The 13438-nt window shown below is 44.3% G+C and overlaps 1 protein-coding gene across 4 annotated transcripts in view; it reads left to right on the top strand.

Annotated features, from left to right (window-relative positions):
• PATJ (PATJ crumbs cell polarity complex component) overlaps positions 1 to 13438 on the top strand; it is a 288430-nt gene that overhangs the window by 125612 nt on the left and 149380 nt on the right. For all 4 annotated transcript variants that reach the window (XM_029618990.1, XM_029618989.1, XM_029618987.1 and 1 more), the window contains 5 exons: positions 296 to 367; positions 759 to 936; positions 3385 to 3495; positions 6425 to 6502; positions 12096 to 12231. In XM_029618990.1, the coding sequence (XP_029474850.1) occupies positions 296 to 367; positions 759 to 936; positions 3385 to 3495; positions 6425 to 6502; positions 12096 to 12231 (575 nt within the window). The remainder of the gene's footprint in view (positions 1 to 295; positions 368 to 758; positions 937 to 3384; positions 3496 to 6424; positions 6503 to 12095; positions 12232 to 13438) is intronic.

The following is a 13438-nucleotide window of genomic DNA, read 5'->3' as shown; positions in this document are numbered from 1 at the left end:
ATGGCCCTGTTGAGCCAGGGCTTTTCTCATTCACCGAATCAGGGAAACACGGTCTGCTGTGTGTAAACCCTGTGCTGCCTGCAAGGATGTGTTTTATGCGTACCTTCATATTTATTTTTTATATAGTTAATATTTCAGTAACATTCATTGGAGACTTAACACTTTCCACTTGGAAATTCTGTTTGACGGTGTTTTCAGTGAAACTCTGTGCTTTTTCATTCTATATTGGTGCAAGTAGTAGCTGAGTATGAATGTTGGTGGTTGGTAACATTATGGTTTCTGCTTTGTTAACTAGCGAACTACCAGAGAGAGAAGAAGGAGAGGGAGAAGAGACTCCCACTTTCAGTCACTGGAGTCCTGCACGGACGTGAGTTGCATTTCTTATTACTTTTGTCTCATTGCTGCCCAGGGGTTAAAAATTTCAAAGTCTGAACCTCGCCATTTTTTTTTTTCCCTCTCTGTATTATTTGATCTGTTCACATCCTGTTGGTGCTGTCTTAGAGCTCAACCAGGCATACACTGCGGTGATGTGCGGAGATTTGTTTCTGTCTTGAGATGGGAGTTAATGCATTTTCTGGAAACTTGCGTCAAAACAAATGTTTGTTGATCGGCTTTCCATTATGCCAACATTTTTCATAAACCGTGGTTAGAACGTAGAAACTGTGGAGAAGATCTGTCAGGGAACAGATAAACTCCAACGCGGACAGTGTTTCCTGCTTCATTGGCACACTGTGAAGTAAATTAATTCCTTTTGACAGAGTTGAAATCTGGAAGGAGCCTTGTGTGTCGCTGGGTATCAGTATTGTCGGTGGACAAACTGTTATCAAACGCCTGAAGAATGGCGAGGAGCTGAAGGGAATCTTTATCAAGCATGTCTTGGAGGAAAGTCCAGCAGGAATGACCAAAGCTCTGAAAACTGGAGATAAAATACTAGAGGTAAGTGGCGAAATAATATAGGATCTATATCAGCCAGTTTATAAGCGCTTTCCTTATTCAAGCCTTCTATGACTCTGCATTCTTTTTATACATTTTTCAGTTGCTCACCAGTGTCTGCTGTCTCCTTTGGGTTCCCAGCTCAGTTGGAAATGGCCTCTAGTTTACTTTAATTGGTTTCTTGATTTACCTCAAATCCAAAAAATGATCAATGTGATTTACATTAAAACTACATCGCTCTCTGCTTCTACGGCATGGGGGAAAAGGGGAATTAGATTCAGACATCAACCGATGAGGGCCCCCAACTTTTATGGTCTCTAGGGAATTGATAAGCATGGGGGTAACCTGCATGGAGCAGCAGTTACTACCCTAACAGAAGGCAAGGGATTACTACTCTTAACCAAGAAGCCTTGATGCTTTTGACGCAACTGCAACATCGCTTTCTGCTTTGGCAGGGGGGGGGGGGGGAGAGGAATTGGATTCATATGACAACCAACATGGGCCTGACTTTTATGGTCTGGGGACTGATACATAGACATACGGGAAAAAGCACAGGACTGCTTCTACAACCAAGACCATAACCAAAGCACATCAAACAGCACTGTCTGAATTTTCAAGAAAGCTCATCACCCAGTTAAAAAATGTTGCTAGCAGTACATTTTTTTATGGGTTATCATAAAGCTTGGGAATAACTGCACGGAGCGACTGTTACTACCCTTAATAGAAACATGGGGATATCTTGTATTGCACGGCAGATACTACCATAAAAAGCTTGATAGGCAGACTGGATGGACCATTTGGTCCTTTTCTGCTGTCATGACTATGTTACAGTAATACATAACTAAAATAAAATACAGTACAGTGTAATACAACATAATAATGGTATAATAAAAATACAATAATAAATACAACTAAAGCACACTGGCGTAAATTTTAAGAGAGTTGTTTGTTTTAAAAGGCCTATATACATGAGTATTTGGGTGTGCAAAAGCAACTCGTGTTTTAAAATGGCTCAGTATGTGCGCAAGCAACTCAATACACTATAAAAAAGGCAGAGTCAGGATGTGTCAGAGGTGTTCCTGGGCAGGGCCAGTATTGAGACATGTAAATCTGTATTTTATATCCAGGGGCCACAGCGGACTGTTTATTCTTGCATATTTATTTCTGCTCTTGATGAGCTGTAAGTCTGCATTAATCTCTCTTTAGGCCTAAAGCAACTGGGTGAAGGGTCTGGATAAACTGGGGAGCATGCAGATTGAAGAACCAGAAGGGGTATGGATGACCTGGAGGTGGACTAACTGATAAAACTGGGAATGCCCTTCACGCGCATTTCCTAAAATCTGCTTACCTGCGTGCGTTAAAGCCGACAAAGTCCTAAGGAAGATAAGCAAGCTATTTTTGCTCACGAACCGCTTGAAATTAGGAGCACGCATACGTGCAGTGGGTACATTTTTAAATCTTGTGCACACACGATTTAAAATTCCTGCGTATGTGCGTTTGTGTGTGCGTTCACACACATACGGGCACCCACGTGCTGCTTTTAATTACCTTCGCTGTAAAAGTCCAAACAGATTTCCCCCCTTCTCCCCCTTTTTATCTCTTCTTTCCTTTCCCATATATCCCAGCTTTCATAGCAGTGATATTCGATCGTACGTGTGTGCCCTCAATACGGCCCTCTAGGTGTTGCGGTTGTGTGATGGCTGGGAATTCTAACCCAGGGTTTGGCAACTCCGCTCCTTGAGGGCTGCCAGTCGGTTGGATTTTTAGGATATTCACAACAAATATGCACGACCTGCATTTGCATTCAGTGAAGGCAGTGCTTGCACGTGCATCCCATGCGCATATCCAGTATGGATTTCTTGCACACCCGACTGGCTTTGCCTATCTCTGCTCTTACCCCAGGGGCTTCGAACCCCCACAGTGTGCCAGACTTGGGAATCAGCCCCCGGTGTTTCATGGGGCAGCGCGTAGCATTGGGCTGGCCCTTATTCACTGAATCCTTTCAAGAGCAACTCAGATGACAGCGGTGTTTTGTGAAACAAGGCAGGGAAGGTTCTTGCAGTTTATTGGAAATCGTCATTGTGGATTTGAGATTTGATATTTAGTTGCTTGCCTTTCCAAAGACAATATTCTAGGTAAAACACACATTTCTCCGCTCACAGTCTAAATGCCTCATTTTACTAAGCATTTTCCCCCCATAGACACAGAATGGGAGAAAAGGCTTAGTAAATCAGGCTCTAAGTTTGCACCTGTGGCAGTGGAGGGTGCAGTGACTTTCCCGGGGTCATATGGCGCGTCAGTGAGAGATCTGAATCCAGGCTTCCTTGTGCAAAATATGATGCTGGTTTCACTCCGTATATTTCCGCTTTGTAGACACGTGCTAGCTTTTTTTGCTGTGTAAAACATATTTAAACATCCAGTTAGCTTCAATAAACTGCTTGTGTGTATTAGGTGTCTGGGGTAGACCTGCAAAATGCCACGCATGAAGAAGCAGTAGAAGCAATAAAGAATGCAGGAAACCCTGTCGTTTTTGTGGTGCAGAGTTTGTCTCCCACACCAAGGGTAAGTTAAGCCCAGACCAGTCTTGGTGTATCCCCCACGATTACAGTTTCTTTTTTGATGTTCACTTTTTCAGAGAATTAAGGATCATTCTAAATAAAAGCAGGAGTCAGCTGTTTTACTCCATTCCCATGGGCCTGCGCAAAGCAGCTTTATGTAGTACAAATCTCGGTAAAATGCCTGGCTAGAGACCCTGGTTTCCCACAACACCACAGCAAAGGCCACAAAATCTGGTCCTTGCCGTGGAATTGCTCATTTCCCATGAAATTCTGAGATACCAGGGATGGACAACCAAGAATAAGCGCACAGGGCCTCTGACCTCCCTTTGCCCAAATGAATGCAGTAAGAAGAGGAGAGAGGCAGTTCCTTGGGCCACATCCTCTTCCTCTGGTTCAGACTGGGAGTGTGGCCCCAGGCAGCATAGGAGAAAGGACTCTGTCCAAGGAACCTCTCCTCCTCCTCCTGCCAGCTAGCTTGGCCCTGGGGGGGTTGCCCGAGAGAAAGATTAGCTGATGGGGATCAGTGAAGGTGAAGATGGGATGGACTTGGGGGGTAGAGAGGTGAGAGGTGGATGGTGGATTGTGGGGGGACAGTGGGCTGAGGAGGTGAGGTGGAAATCATCTTGGAAGAGTATTAACAGGTGTGGGAAGGTGAGGAGGAGATTGGCTGGAGGGAGAGAGGGGGGTCAGCATCAGAGGCTAGCAGGCGTGAGAAAGCGAATTGGCACAGAGAAGCAGCTGAGAGAGAGGGGATGGGGCAGGTGGGGTTTGTGTGTGCGTGTGAAAGGGAGATAAGAGAGGATGCTTATATATGTGTGTGAGAGGGTTTCTGTGCTAGGTAGGGTGAGTGAGAGAGGACTTCCTCTTGCTCTCTCTTTGTCCAGCCTTTGCTACGAAGTCCAGTCCACAGAATATTTCACCTTACATTTGTAATGTGAGACATTTGTGGATGCATCAACACTCTAGTCCTCTAAAAACCCACTGAGGTCCATAATCAGCCACCGGGTGGGATATGCAGTGGTACGGGCGCACTGCTGAATATGCCTGGCTGTCTTAGCTGGATAAATGTATCTGGCTAACTTTAGGACTGCTTTTCACTCTGCCTCGGAACATAGTCAGATAACTTGTTATCCGGCTAAAAACTTACCTAGCTATGTCAGGGGGCGGTCAGACTGAAGTGACTTAAATCCCAGCATGTGTCTGACTAAATGCCAAACTTAGCCAGAAAAATACACTAAATAGATCTCCATTTGGGGGGGGGGGGAAACAAAAACCCCTATCATAACTTGCAAACCCAGCAGTATATTGAGGGTATCTGCATCAGTGGACTGAATCCCTTCTCCTATTCAGATCTCTTAGGCATTCCAGGTTTCCCTGCTAAGAGATCCTGCAATCCTCTTAGTGTCCAGTATTTCGAGGTCTGCTTGCTCACATTCAGCAGACGTAGACGTTAGGGAGAGGAGTTTCTGATGGTGGTACAGCCTTGACCTCCTAGGGCAGAGGTGTTCACTCCCAGCCCTCGAGGGTCTCAATCAGGTCGGGTTTTCAGGCAGTCCCTAATCCAATGTGTATCCGATGGATTTGTGTACGGTGGAGGCGGTGTTCAAGTAAAGCTCTCATGCCTATCGATCAGGGCTTTCCTGAAAAACCCGATTTTGTTCACAGCCCTCAAGGGCTTGGTATGAGCACCACTGTCGTAGGGACATTAAGGTAGCCCAGCCTAGGAGTATAAGGGCCGTCCATGCCGGTTCAGAAACAGCAAGTGGGAGAGGTTCTCTTTTCTGCAGGCCTTAGGTCTTGGATCTTCATAGAGAACTTCTCCTGACTTGGGGCCTGATTTTCAAAAGCATTGACATGCTTAAAACTGGATTTTCCATGCGCAAATGGACTTTACCTGTGTAAGTGACTAAGAGCCATTTTATATGATTTTATGTATCTTATATATTTTTACATAATATGAGGCACTTAATTCTTAACTGTAAGGGAGAAATCTATAGCATTTTAATTAAGTTTTTAAATGTTTATACAATTGTATTTTATTATGTTTTATTTGCCTATTATATCTTATTTTGTTTTTAGTTATTAGATTTTAGGAATAATTGCTCTTTAGTTAATTATTGTTATTTATGTTTTATGCATGGAAACCGTTGTGATGGCCAGTCTGGACGATGGTATATACGAGGTTAATAAATAAAATAAATAAGTAAAATAAGTGGGCTTTTAAAGATTGCGCTACTGAATTGTCAATAAGTTTTACCGGCATTAAGCGCACGTAATATGGATAAATGTCTTTTTTGGAAGTTCCTGCGACAGTATGTACCATTTTACATGCGTAACTCCTTTGAAAATTCACCTGATAGTTTGCAAGGACCTCTGCTTACAGGGGCTTCCTAGACGGTTATGCAGGGGCTTAAGACCCAGACATCCAAATGCCAGGTCACTAGAGCCCCTCGTTACTGCGCATCATCGAGTGTCCTGAGAAGCTAAGGTGGGGTTATGATGCACAGGGGCTGCACCCAAGTCATTTCATGACTCTAGTCAAGCATACGCTACGCAAAGTCCTACACAGCAAGTTTTGGCGACAGTGCTTTAGATGACAGTATAATTATTTAGATTTAGCTCAGGCCTTTTCCTTGGTAGCTCAAGGCATTTTACATTCAGGTACTGTAGATAATTTCCCTTTCCCCGGAGGGCTTGCAATAGACGTTTGTACCTGAGGCGATGGAGGGGGGGGGGGCCGTGACTTGCTGAAGGTCCCAAGCTGCAGGAACAGGATTTGAATCCTGGCTCCCCCCTGGTCCTCAGCTGCTGCTCTAATCACTAGGCTGCTCCTCCGTATATTACAGGCCATGTAAAAGCACTGAACCCACTCGCTGCATGGCACAGGATATTTCTGCATACTTCTTTCCAATGCAGCATATTTATATTTGCAGCTGCTTTCCGTCGTGAGTCATAAGACAAACAAGCCCAGTACAGACCATAATGAAGGAAAAACAGATAAAGAGGAGAAGGTAAGTGTTCACATTCGGTCCCAAAGTGTTCCTCTCCCGTTGGCTAATGTATAGTGGAATTTTTTAAAACAAAATAACTGCTACTTCACCTATGTCCGGATCACATTCGGAACACCCCAGACCCCCCGCCCTTTTTTTGTGTGCACGAGACCAAAAGTCCCTGTGTACTTTGGATGTTTATACATCATAGCGCGTGCGCAAACGGAGGCTACTCATGTGCACCTACGCCGCTGCTCCAGCAGAGTTCTACCCACACAGAAAGCAGGATGCAAGTGGCTGCGGGTTCTTTGTACCCACGTCAGGTTTCCAGGTGAAAGAACAGATCCACTCTGAGACAAGGGGTAAAGCCTGCGAGGACAAAGTATCTCCCCAGGCTTCGTTTGCAAGTTGCCGCACCCTCCCCACCCCACGAGGTACGAGGCACCCGCGGAAGCTGCAGCTCTAACTGCGGTCATGCGATTTGATGTGGCTGGGACTGGAGATGGGCAAAATAATTTACGGTCTGTTATCCCCGTCATAAACCCTTCCTCTGAGGTGCTTTGGTTCTGTTGTTTATTTATTCATTCACTTAGTTTGATTTTTACCACCACTTCTTTTTCCCTCTTCTTTCTCTTTTTTTGTTCTTTCTGACACTTCTGATAAAAAAAATATCTTCTGTTTAGCTGCGGTTGTTGGACTTTTTTTATTTTGATTTTTTTTTTAGAATTTGAAAAATCCATCTGTTTCGGAGTCTTCCGTGAAAACGGCAGAGCTTCGGGAAAACATGTTATCCCTTTCTTTTCTTTTGCAAAAACTTTTGTCTCTTAAACTCTCTTTTTCCAGGTACCCCCAGGCCTGTCTTGCCTTCTCCTCCACCAAAGCTGTTCCTGCTCTCTCCCAACTTGTTCCATCTCTTCTCTTCCTGCCCCCAAGCCATTGCTTCCTTTATTTCTGCTGAGCGCTACCTCTCTGCACTACCTTCCTCTCCCCCATGCAGCCAGTTTTACACCAGCCCCTGCTGTCTCCCCTGTAGCCTGTTTCCCTTCTCAATCACTTTGAGATGTGCAGTGCCGGTCACACCCACCGAGATGGCGGTCCTGAGAACAGTATGATTGTAACTAGCAGTGGTACTTAATGGAGCCATGCAAATAAAAGACGTTATGCAGCCATGGTGGTGCATGCCTTGCATGTAATCCCGAATAAATCCACAAATCTTGTTTTGATGCATTATCAAGGCTAGCTTAAATGTAAGGCTAAAAATTATTGCTTTGGGTTAGAAAGATCAACCATTTTCAATTTACTGAATGTGCAGAATCATTTAATCTAAAGCCAACAAGTCAAAACAATTTACATTTTTGCTATGATTTTACAGTGCTACACAAATGCTTTTTGAAAAAATGGTATATAAAAATGTAGCAGTAACTCATCCAAAGAATGGTGTGTGGTTCTCCTGCTTACGGTATACTTTCAGTCACAGCAGGGAGCAACTTCTTAGCATCCAGTCAAATGAATCCAGAACAAGTGGGTTATGCATGTCTACCAGCAGATGGAGATCAAGCTTAGCGTTTGGGTACTTGCCAGGTTCTTATGGCCTGGTTTGGCCACTGTTGGAAACAGGATGCTGGGCTTGATGGACTCTTGGTCTGACCCAGTATGGCATGTTCTTAAGCAAACTGACGTCACAGTATATATACCCCTGCAGTGACATCAGCCTGCCAGTATTCTCCGTCTCCAGCAGATGGTGGACGTGCATCTCCCTATTGGGGATTGCTTCATTTTGAAAAAAGAAGAATTAAGGATATTACATTTGCCTCGCTCTCCTGCAGTGATACCAAAAGGTCCCTCCCCCAGTTGAGAATTCCTGACATGATTTCCATGGTCCCTCAGATGAGTGCCTTGGTCTGGTAGCTAGTTTTTCAGCTGGCGTGGACTTAGCTGCTTGTGGCTGAAAGGCAGCAGGTGCAGGAAGCCGAGCGCAATGGTGACGACATATACCCTCTCCCCCGCATCTGGAGACAGTCTTTGTACTGAGCCAGGAAAGAGTGTGCTCAGGTAAATAATAAAAAAAAAAAAAAGTATGTGTGTATATATATATATATATATATATATATATATATATATATATATATATATATATATTTACAGAGATGTAAAAGGAAACTTTTGTAGAGTAGGGCTCCCTCCTTTTTCCTGGTCGCCGTGCTTGACGCGCTGTTCTGACGTTCGTCCTGCTCCGTGGGAAGTTGAGGGACGTAGGCAGCCTGGCGAGTTGAGCAGGCTCTGTAGGCTAGGCCCCACTCTGAGGCTGCTTCACTGCATACAGCATGGTAGGCCGCAATGGCATTGGCGCACTTACTTAGGCTGCCTTCTACAGTATTGTTGGTTCGATGTATGCGTCTAGCTGTGCGTCCTCTTTTTAGACCCTATTTTGGGCCTTGTATTATGTGCATCTGAGTTAAGCAGCGCCTTAAGTGGCCACATGCTTACCTGTGCGCACAAGTTTTATTGTGCTCTTAATTTTTTTTACGGCACTTATTTTTGGGATGCCTAAGTTTTGGATGCCTAGGCATTGGGACGCCTAATTTTTGGACGCCAAGGTTGGACGCCTAGTATTTTTGGACATAAAAAAAAAAAAAAAGCTAGACGCATGCCTCCAGCCACCGCTCAAGCATACTGTCGGCCATAATGGTGCCTATGCCTAAGAAACCTAAGCGCCTTTCTCTTTGTGCTGCCTGTCATATTCGAGCATCTCAGCCAGGAGTGCCCACTAACTTGTGCCAGCGCTGTTTGGAGGCTCAGGGAGAATTTTCTTCCTCTGATTTTACTAAGCCGGATAGAGGCCTGGGCTCAGCCTGATTTTGGAACTCCTCTAAATGGTTCCTCAGCAAGGAATGGTAGTTCAGTGAGTTCACCTCAAGTACCTTCTGGATTGGATGCTTCTACCTTTTCGTGGGTAGAGTTTTTTCAGGGATTGCAAGCCCTGACTCTCAGACTCTTCTCTCGTCTTCTTTCCCCAAGTAGACCACCATCAACCCAACCCACCCCATCCTTTCTCTTCCTGCCTTTAAAGGGCAGCGGCATCAGTTAGAGCATGGGCCTCTGTGAGCCAGATACCTCTCATAGGTCCTTCAGTGACCTTTCCCCTTTCCTTAGGCAAGGGCTTCCTGTTCAGTAAGGAAATCTATAGGGGAGGCGGGGACCATTGTGGGGTCTGCAGTTGGGCACTGGCTCTGAAAATGCCGCAGCTGGCCATCGCTGCCGCTGGAAGGGGGCTGGACAGTAGTCATTCCCTCAAGGTGAGCAAATAGGTAGCTCGGCCCTGAACCCAGATGAATTTTCTTCCTTTAACATAGGAAAGGTGCTTTCCAGCAGCAGTTTTGCCCTCCTCTCTTGCTCTCGTTCAGGCTGTTGGATTGAAGTGTTCAGCTTCTAACCTAGCTGCTGATGGGAAGATGAGTTACTCCGTACTTTGTGGTGACACCTTGTTTTTAAATTTTCCATATCCTGTTTCTAATTTCTTTAGGTTATTTAGTGGTCCCTCAGTAGTTGTTGAATTGTGCAAAATGAGTTTGCATTACAATAGTATTATATCCAGTGATGCGTGTAGAGCCCGATGTGCTAAAAGCTTTTGTTTTGTGTCTGTGGGGAAAATGCAGAGTACATCAGGCCATTGATGTCTGATAACGAGGCATTTCTGTTTTCCTCTTGTCTTTCTGGGTGGTGGAGCAGAGAATGCAATGGCAGTGTTGTGTGCAATACCTCTTACTGTACTTTTTCTGTTGCTACAGCCAGAGTGACAGAAATCCCAAAACTGGTGGCCAAATAAATGAGTATTGTTGCCATCAGCCAGGGATATTGTGTGGTTTGCACCTGATCCAAGCCATCGTTTATCCATGTATTGTGTGCATAGCAAGCCTTTAGAAAAAAAAATAGCACTCCTTCATGCAGTTGACTGAATTGATACATAAAGCCTAGTTAGTTTTGTCTGAATTGCAGCAAACTTATATTCTCCTCTGTTATTTTAAATTCGACTTGTCCTTCTTTGGAGCTGCTTTTATTTATTTATTTGTGGCCCAGAATCTTCCTCCTCAGTTAGTACCACCCTCTGTTGGGGGATACAGCACCATGAGCCTCCATTTTTAGTCTTATCCCCCTCTAGTTCAACCATTGTAGCCACAGTCCTTGGCCAGGAGTCATAGACCATGGCTTTGCGCGTAGCACTAGACAGTAGTGTTGTGCTATGGCTGGGGTTCCCTCGAGTGCCGTGAACGCCACCTTGGCAGAATCGCCAGCTCCGGTCGGCCTGAGGAGCAAAAGCCAGGCTTGGGAACTGAAACCAGATCTCCCACGTGGCAGCTCGAAGGAAGACTGCTGAGCCGTCAGGATGGCTGCTGCTTTGAACTATTCCATGTGGGAATTATCTGTTCTGCACAAACATCCAGCAGTTCAAGTCTTTCTGGGCATGAGGTAGCAAGAAATGGATCTACTTTTTGGGATCTGCCGGGTGCTTGTGACCCAGACTGGCCACTGTTGCAGACAGGATGCTGGGCTCGATGGACCTTAGAATAACCCAGCATGGCATATGTTCTTATGCTCTCTCTAGACAGCCTCATTTCAGATCGCTAATGTTTGTCTTATATTTGATCCTGAATGTTTTCTTTCAGAGCTGGAAAACATTACAGCCCTACTTGCTATAATGGCACAGCCATGGCTCACTTCCTAAAGTGCATGCTATTAGTGGTTTTATTACATAAAACCTAATTGAACATAATTTGTGGCAGTCAGGTAATAAATGTAAACAATGATCCGGTTATTCTGGGATGCAGGGCTAAATGTAGGAAGGCACAATCTCCTGTTGTTGTTTCCCACCTGCGGCTGGACGGTTTTCTTGAACTGAAACATGGATGGCTCCAGTTTTGCTCAGTGTCTACATTTATGTCAGGTAATAGAGATTTTTTTATTGGCGTCCTTTTCTGGGTCTGGTTCCACTATGTGCTTGTTTTAATGTTATAATGTAAACCGAATTGATATGTAACATTTGCTACATGAATTTCGGTATATAAAAATGTTAAATAAATAAATAAGAATGCTTAAATTTACTGAGATAAAATGTTATGCCATGGGATGACTGGTTGGAATATGCTTCTGCACTGTAGCCAACGTGTATGGCTAATTATGCAAAGCCTTTGTTGCTTGCTTATAGAAGGTCATATGTTTGCATTGATTTTTGGCATTTATGGCGATGACTTTTGTGCATATATTGCGGTCCAGTATAATTCATTGGCAAAAGATATTTTTCATGCTGAGCTTATAGGCTATAGTGAGTCATATGCTAATTTATTGTAGCAGTGAAATCAATGTTTAAAATTTTTGTACTTGCGTGAAGCATTTGAATCTGTTTTATCTTTTTTTTTTTATTTTAATTTCCTGCATTCTCAAAATGATGCTGTCAGACTCTTACCCTTAAAATGACTTGTCCAGGGTCATAGAAATCCCAAAGAGAATGCTTGTGTGTTTGCAGGGTCGTTGAGTGAGTTTATTTTTTTCCTCAGTGTTTGTGAAAATGTTAACAGTTTAATAGTGATGTAAGGTAAATCCTCTCATATTTCCTCAGAGAATGAGCTCCCTTGTAGGCGGCGCGCCACCACCAATGAAGTTGCCCCCTCCTTATAAAGAACCTGTGGGCCTCAAACGTGCGTCAGAGGCAGAGATGGAGAAGAAGATTGAAGAAGATTATTTCCAGACATCTGGTGAGTAGTACTTAGTAGCACCTTGTGCATATTGTTACAGGAAACAGTGTAGAAGGAGAGCTACTGAGCCCCATTGCTGTCGGATCTTTGATGATTGATTTTCATGTTGTACTTTGAAATGTAGAATTAAGAGTCGTCAAGCAAGTTGTAGGTCCTTTTTTTTTTTATTAGATTAACTTAACCCGCCTGTGGCTAGCTTTCGAGAGTTACCCTCTCCATCGGGTCAGTGAAGAAACAGCCCGGTTACACTGGGCTTAAATAGTACAAAGTCATCCACGTCGTAGGCCGCCTGCATGTGCCGTTACTGCTGAGTAATTGGAAGTGGGGGGGGGGGGAGAATGCCAGAGGTGGCGAGACAGTAAAATTGTACAGTAAATAGGGTCCATATCTGATCATGGGTGAGAAAGCCGGAGTCCTTTTGTGTTTTGTTTCAAAGCGTTTGATCATCCTAATTTCGAATGTTTTTTTTCCCTTCCTGTGTATTCCCTTTAAGTTACCTGATTGTGAGGCCTTTGAGGAGTGTTCACCTGCTCAGCTCTCGTTCTGTTTCTCTCTGTGTATTAATGTACGTTGTCTGTGAAGTTTGGTTCTTGCTCTTAATTTTTGTCTTGTGAAGAAGGATGCTGCGCTGTGAAAGGTTTTTTGGTTTTTTTTTGCACCGGATCGTATTTACTGCATTGGTAAGGAAGCGTGAATTGTGAGCCTTTTCTTTTCAAAGTCTTTCCCATGTGGGGGAGCTGTAGAGTCGCGGTGTCTTGCAGGGTTTTTATGCTATTATTTTTTTTGGTATTTGGGTTTCAGGTTGGTGCTTACACCTTACAAGTTTTTGTTTCAGGTTAGGTGGTTGCTGGAAGGCTAGAACTGGAAGAGCAGGCAACATTTCTTTCAGTGATTCATCCTTTAGGTTGCAGGTCTTTTTACAGTTTTCAAGGCAACCACAATTCTTGTACTTTTGAAATTAAAATTTAAAAAATTCAATCAATTATTCACAAGCTTGCAAAACGTGAATGATATCTTTAAATTGCAACTGCAGCCGTTTCCACCCTTCCGCATGTCTCCATTGTCAGCTGAATGGCAGCCAGAGTTGCTGTGCACGATGCTCCTCTTTGCGGGCCTGGAGTTGCACACAGCTCCCCAAGGCCTGTGATTAGGGCGTGATAAAGTTTTTTTTGCATTCCGCCCATCGCACCCCTGCCGGGATTTCTGA

The sequence above is a fragment of the Rhinatrema bivittatum genome, chromosome 10, assembly GCF_901001135.1.
Source record: "Rhinatrema bivittatum chromosome 10, aRhiBiv1.1, whole genome shotgun sequence".
NCBI classification, from domain to species: domain Eukaryota; kingdom Metazoa; phylum Chordata; class Amphibia; order Gymnophiona; family Rhinatrematidae; genus Rhinatrema; species Rhinatrema bivittatum.
The sequence above is the reverse complement of the archived record's forward strand: the minus strand, read 5'-3'. Positions and strand labels throughout refer to the sequence as shown.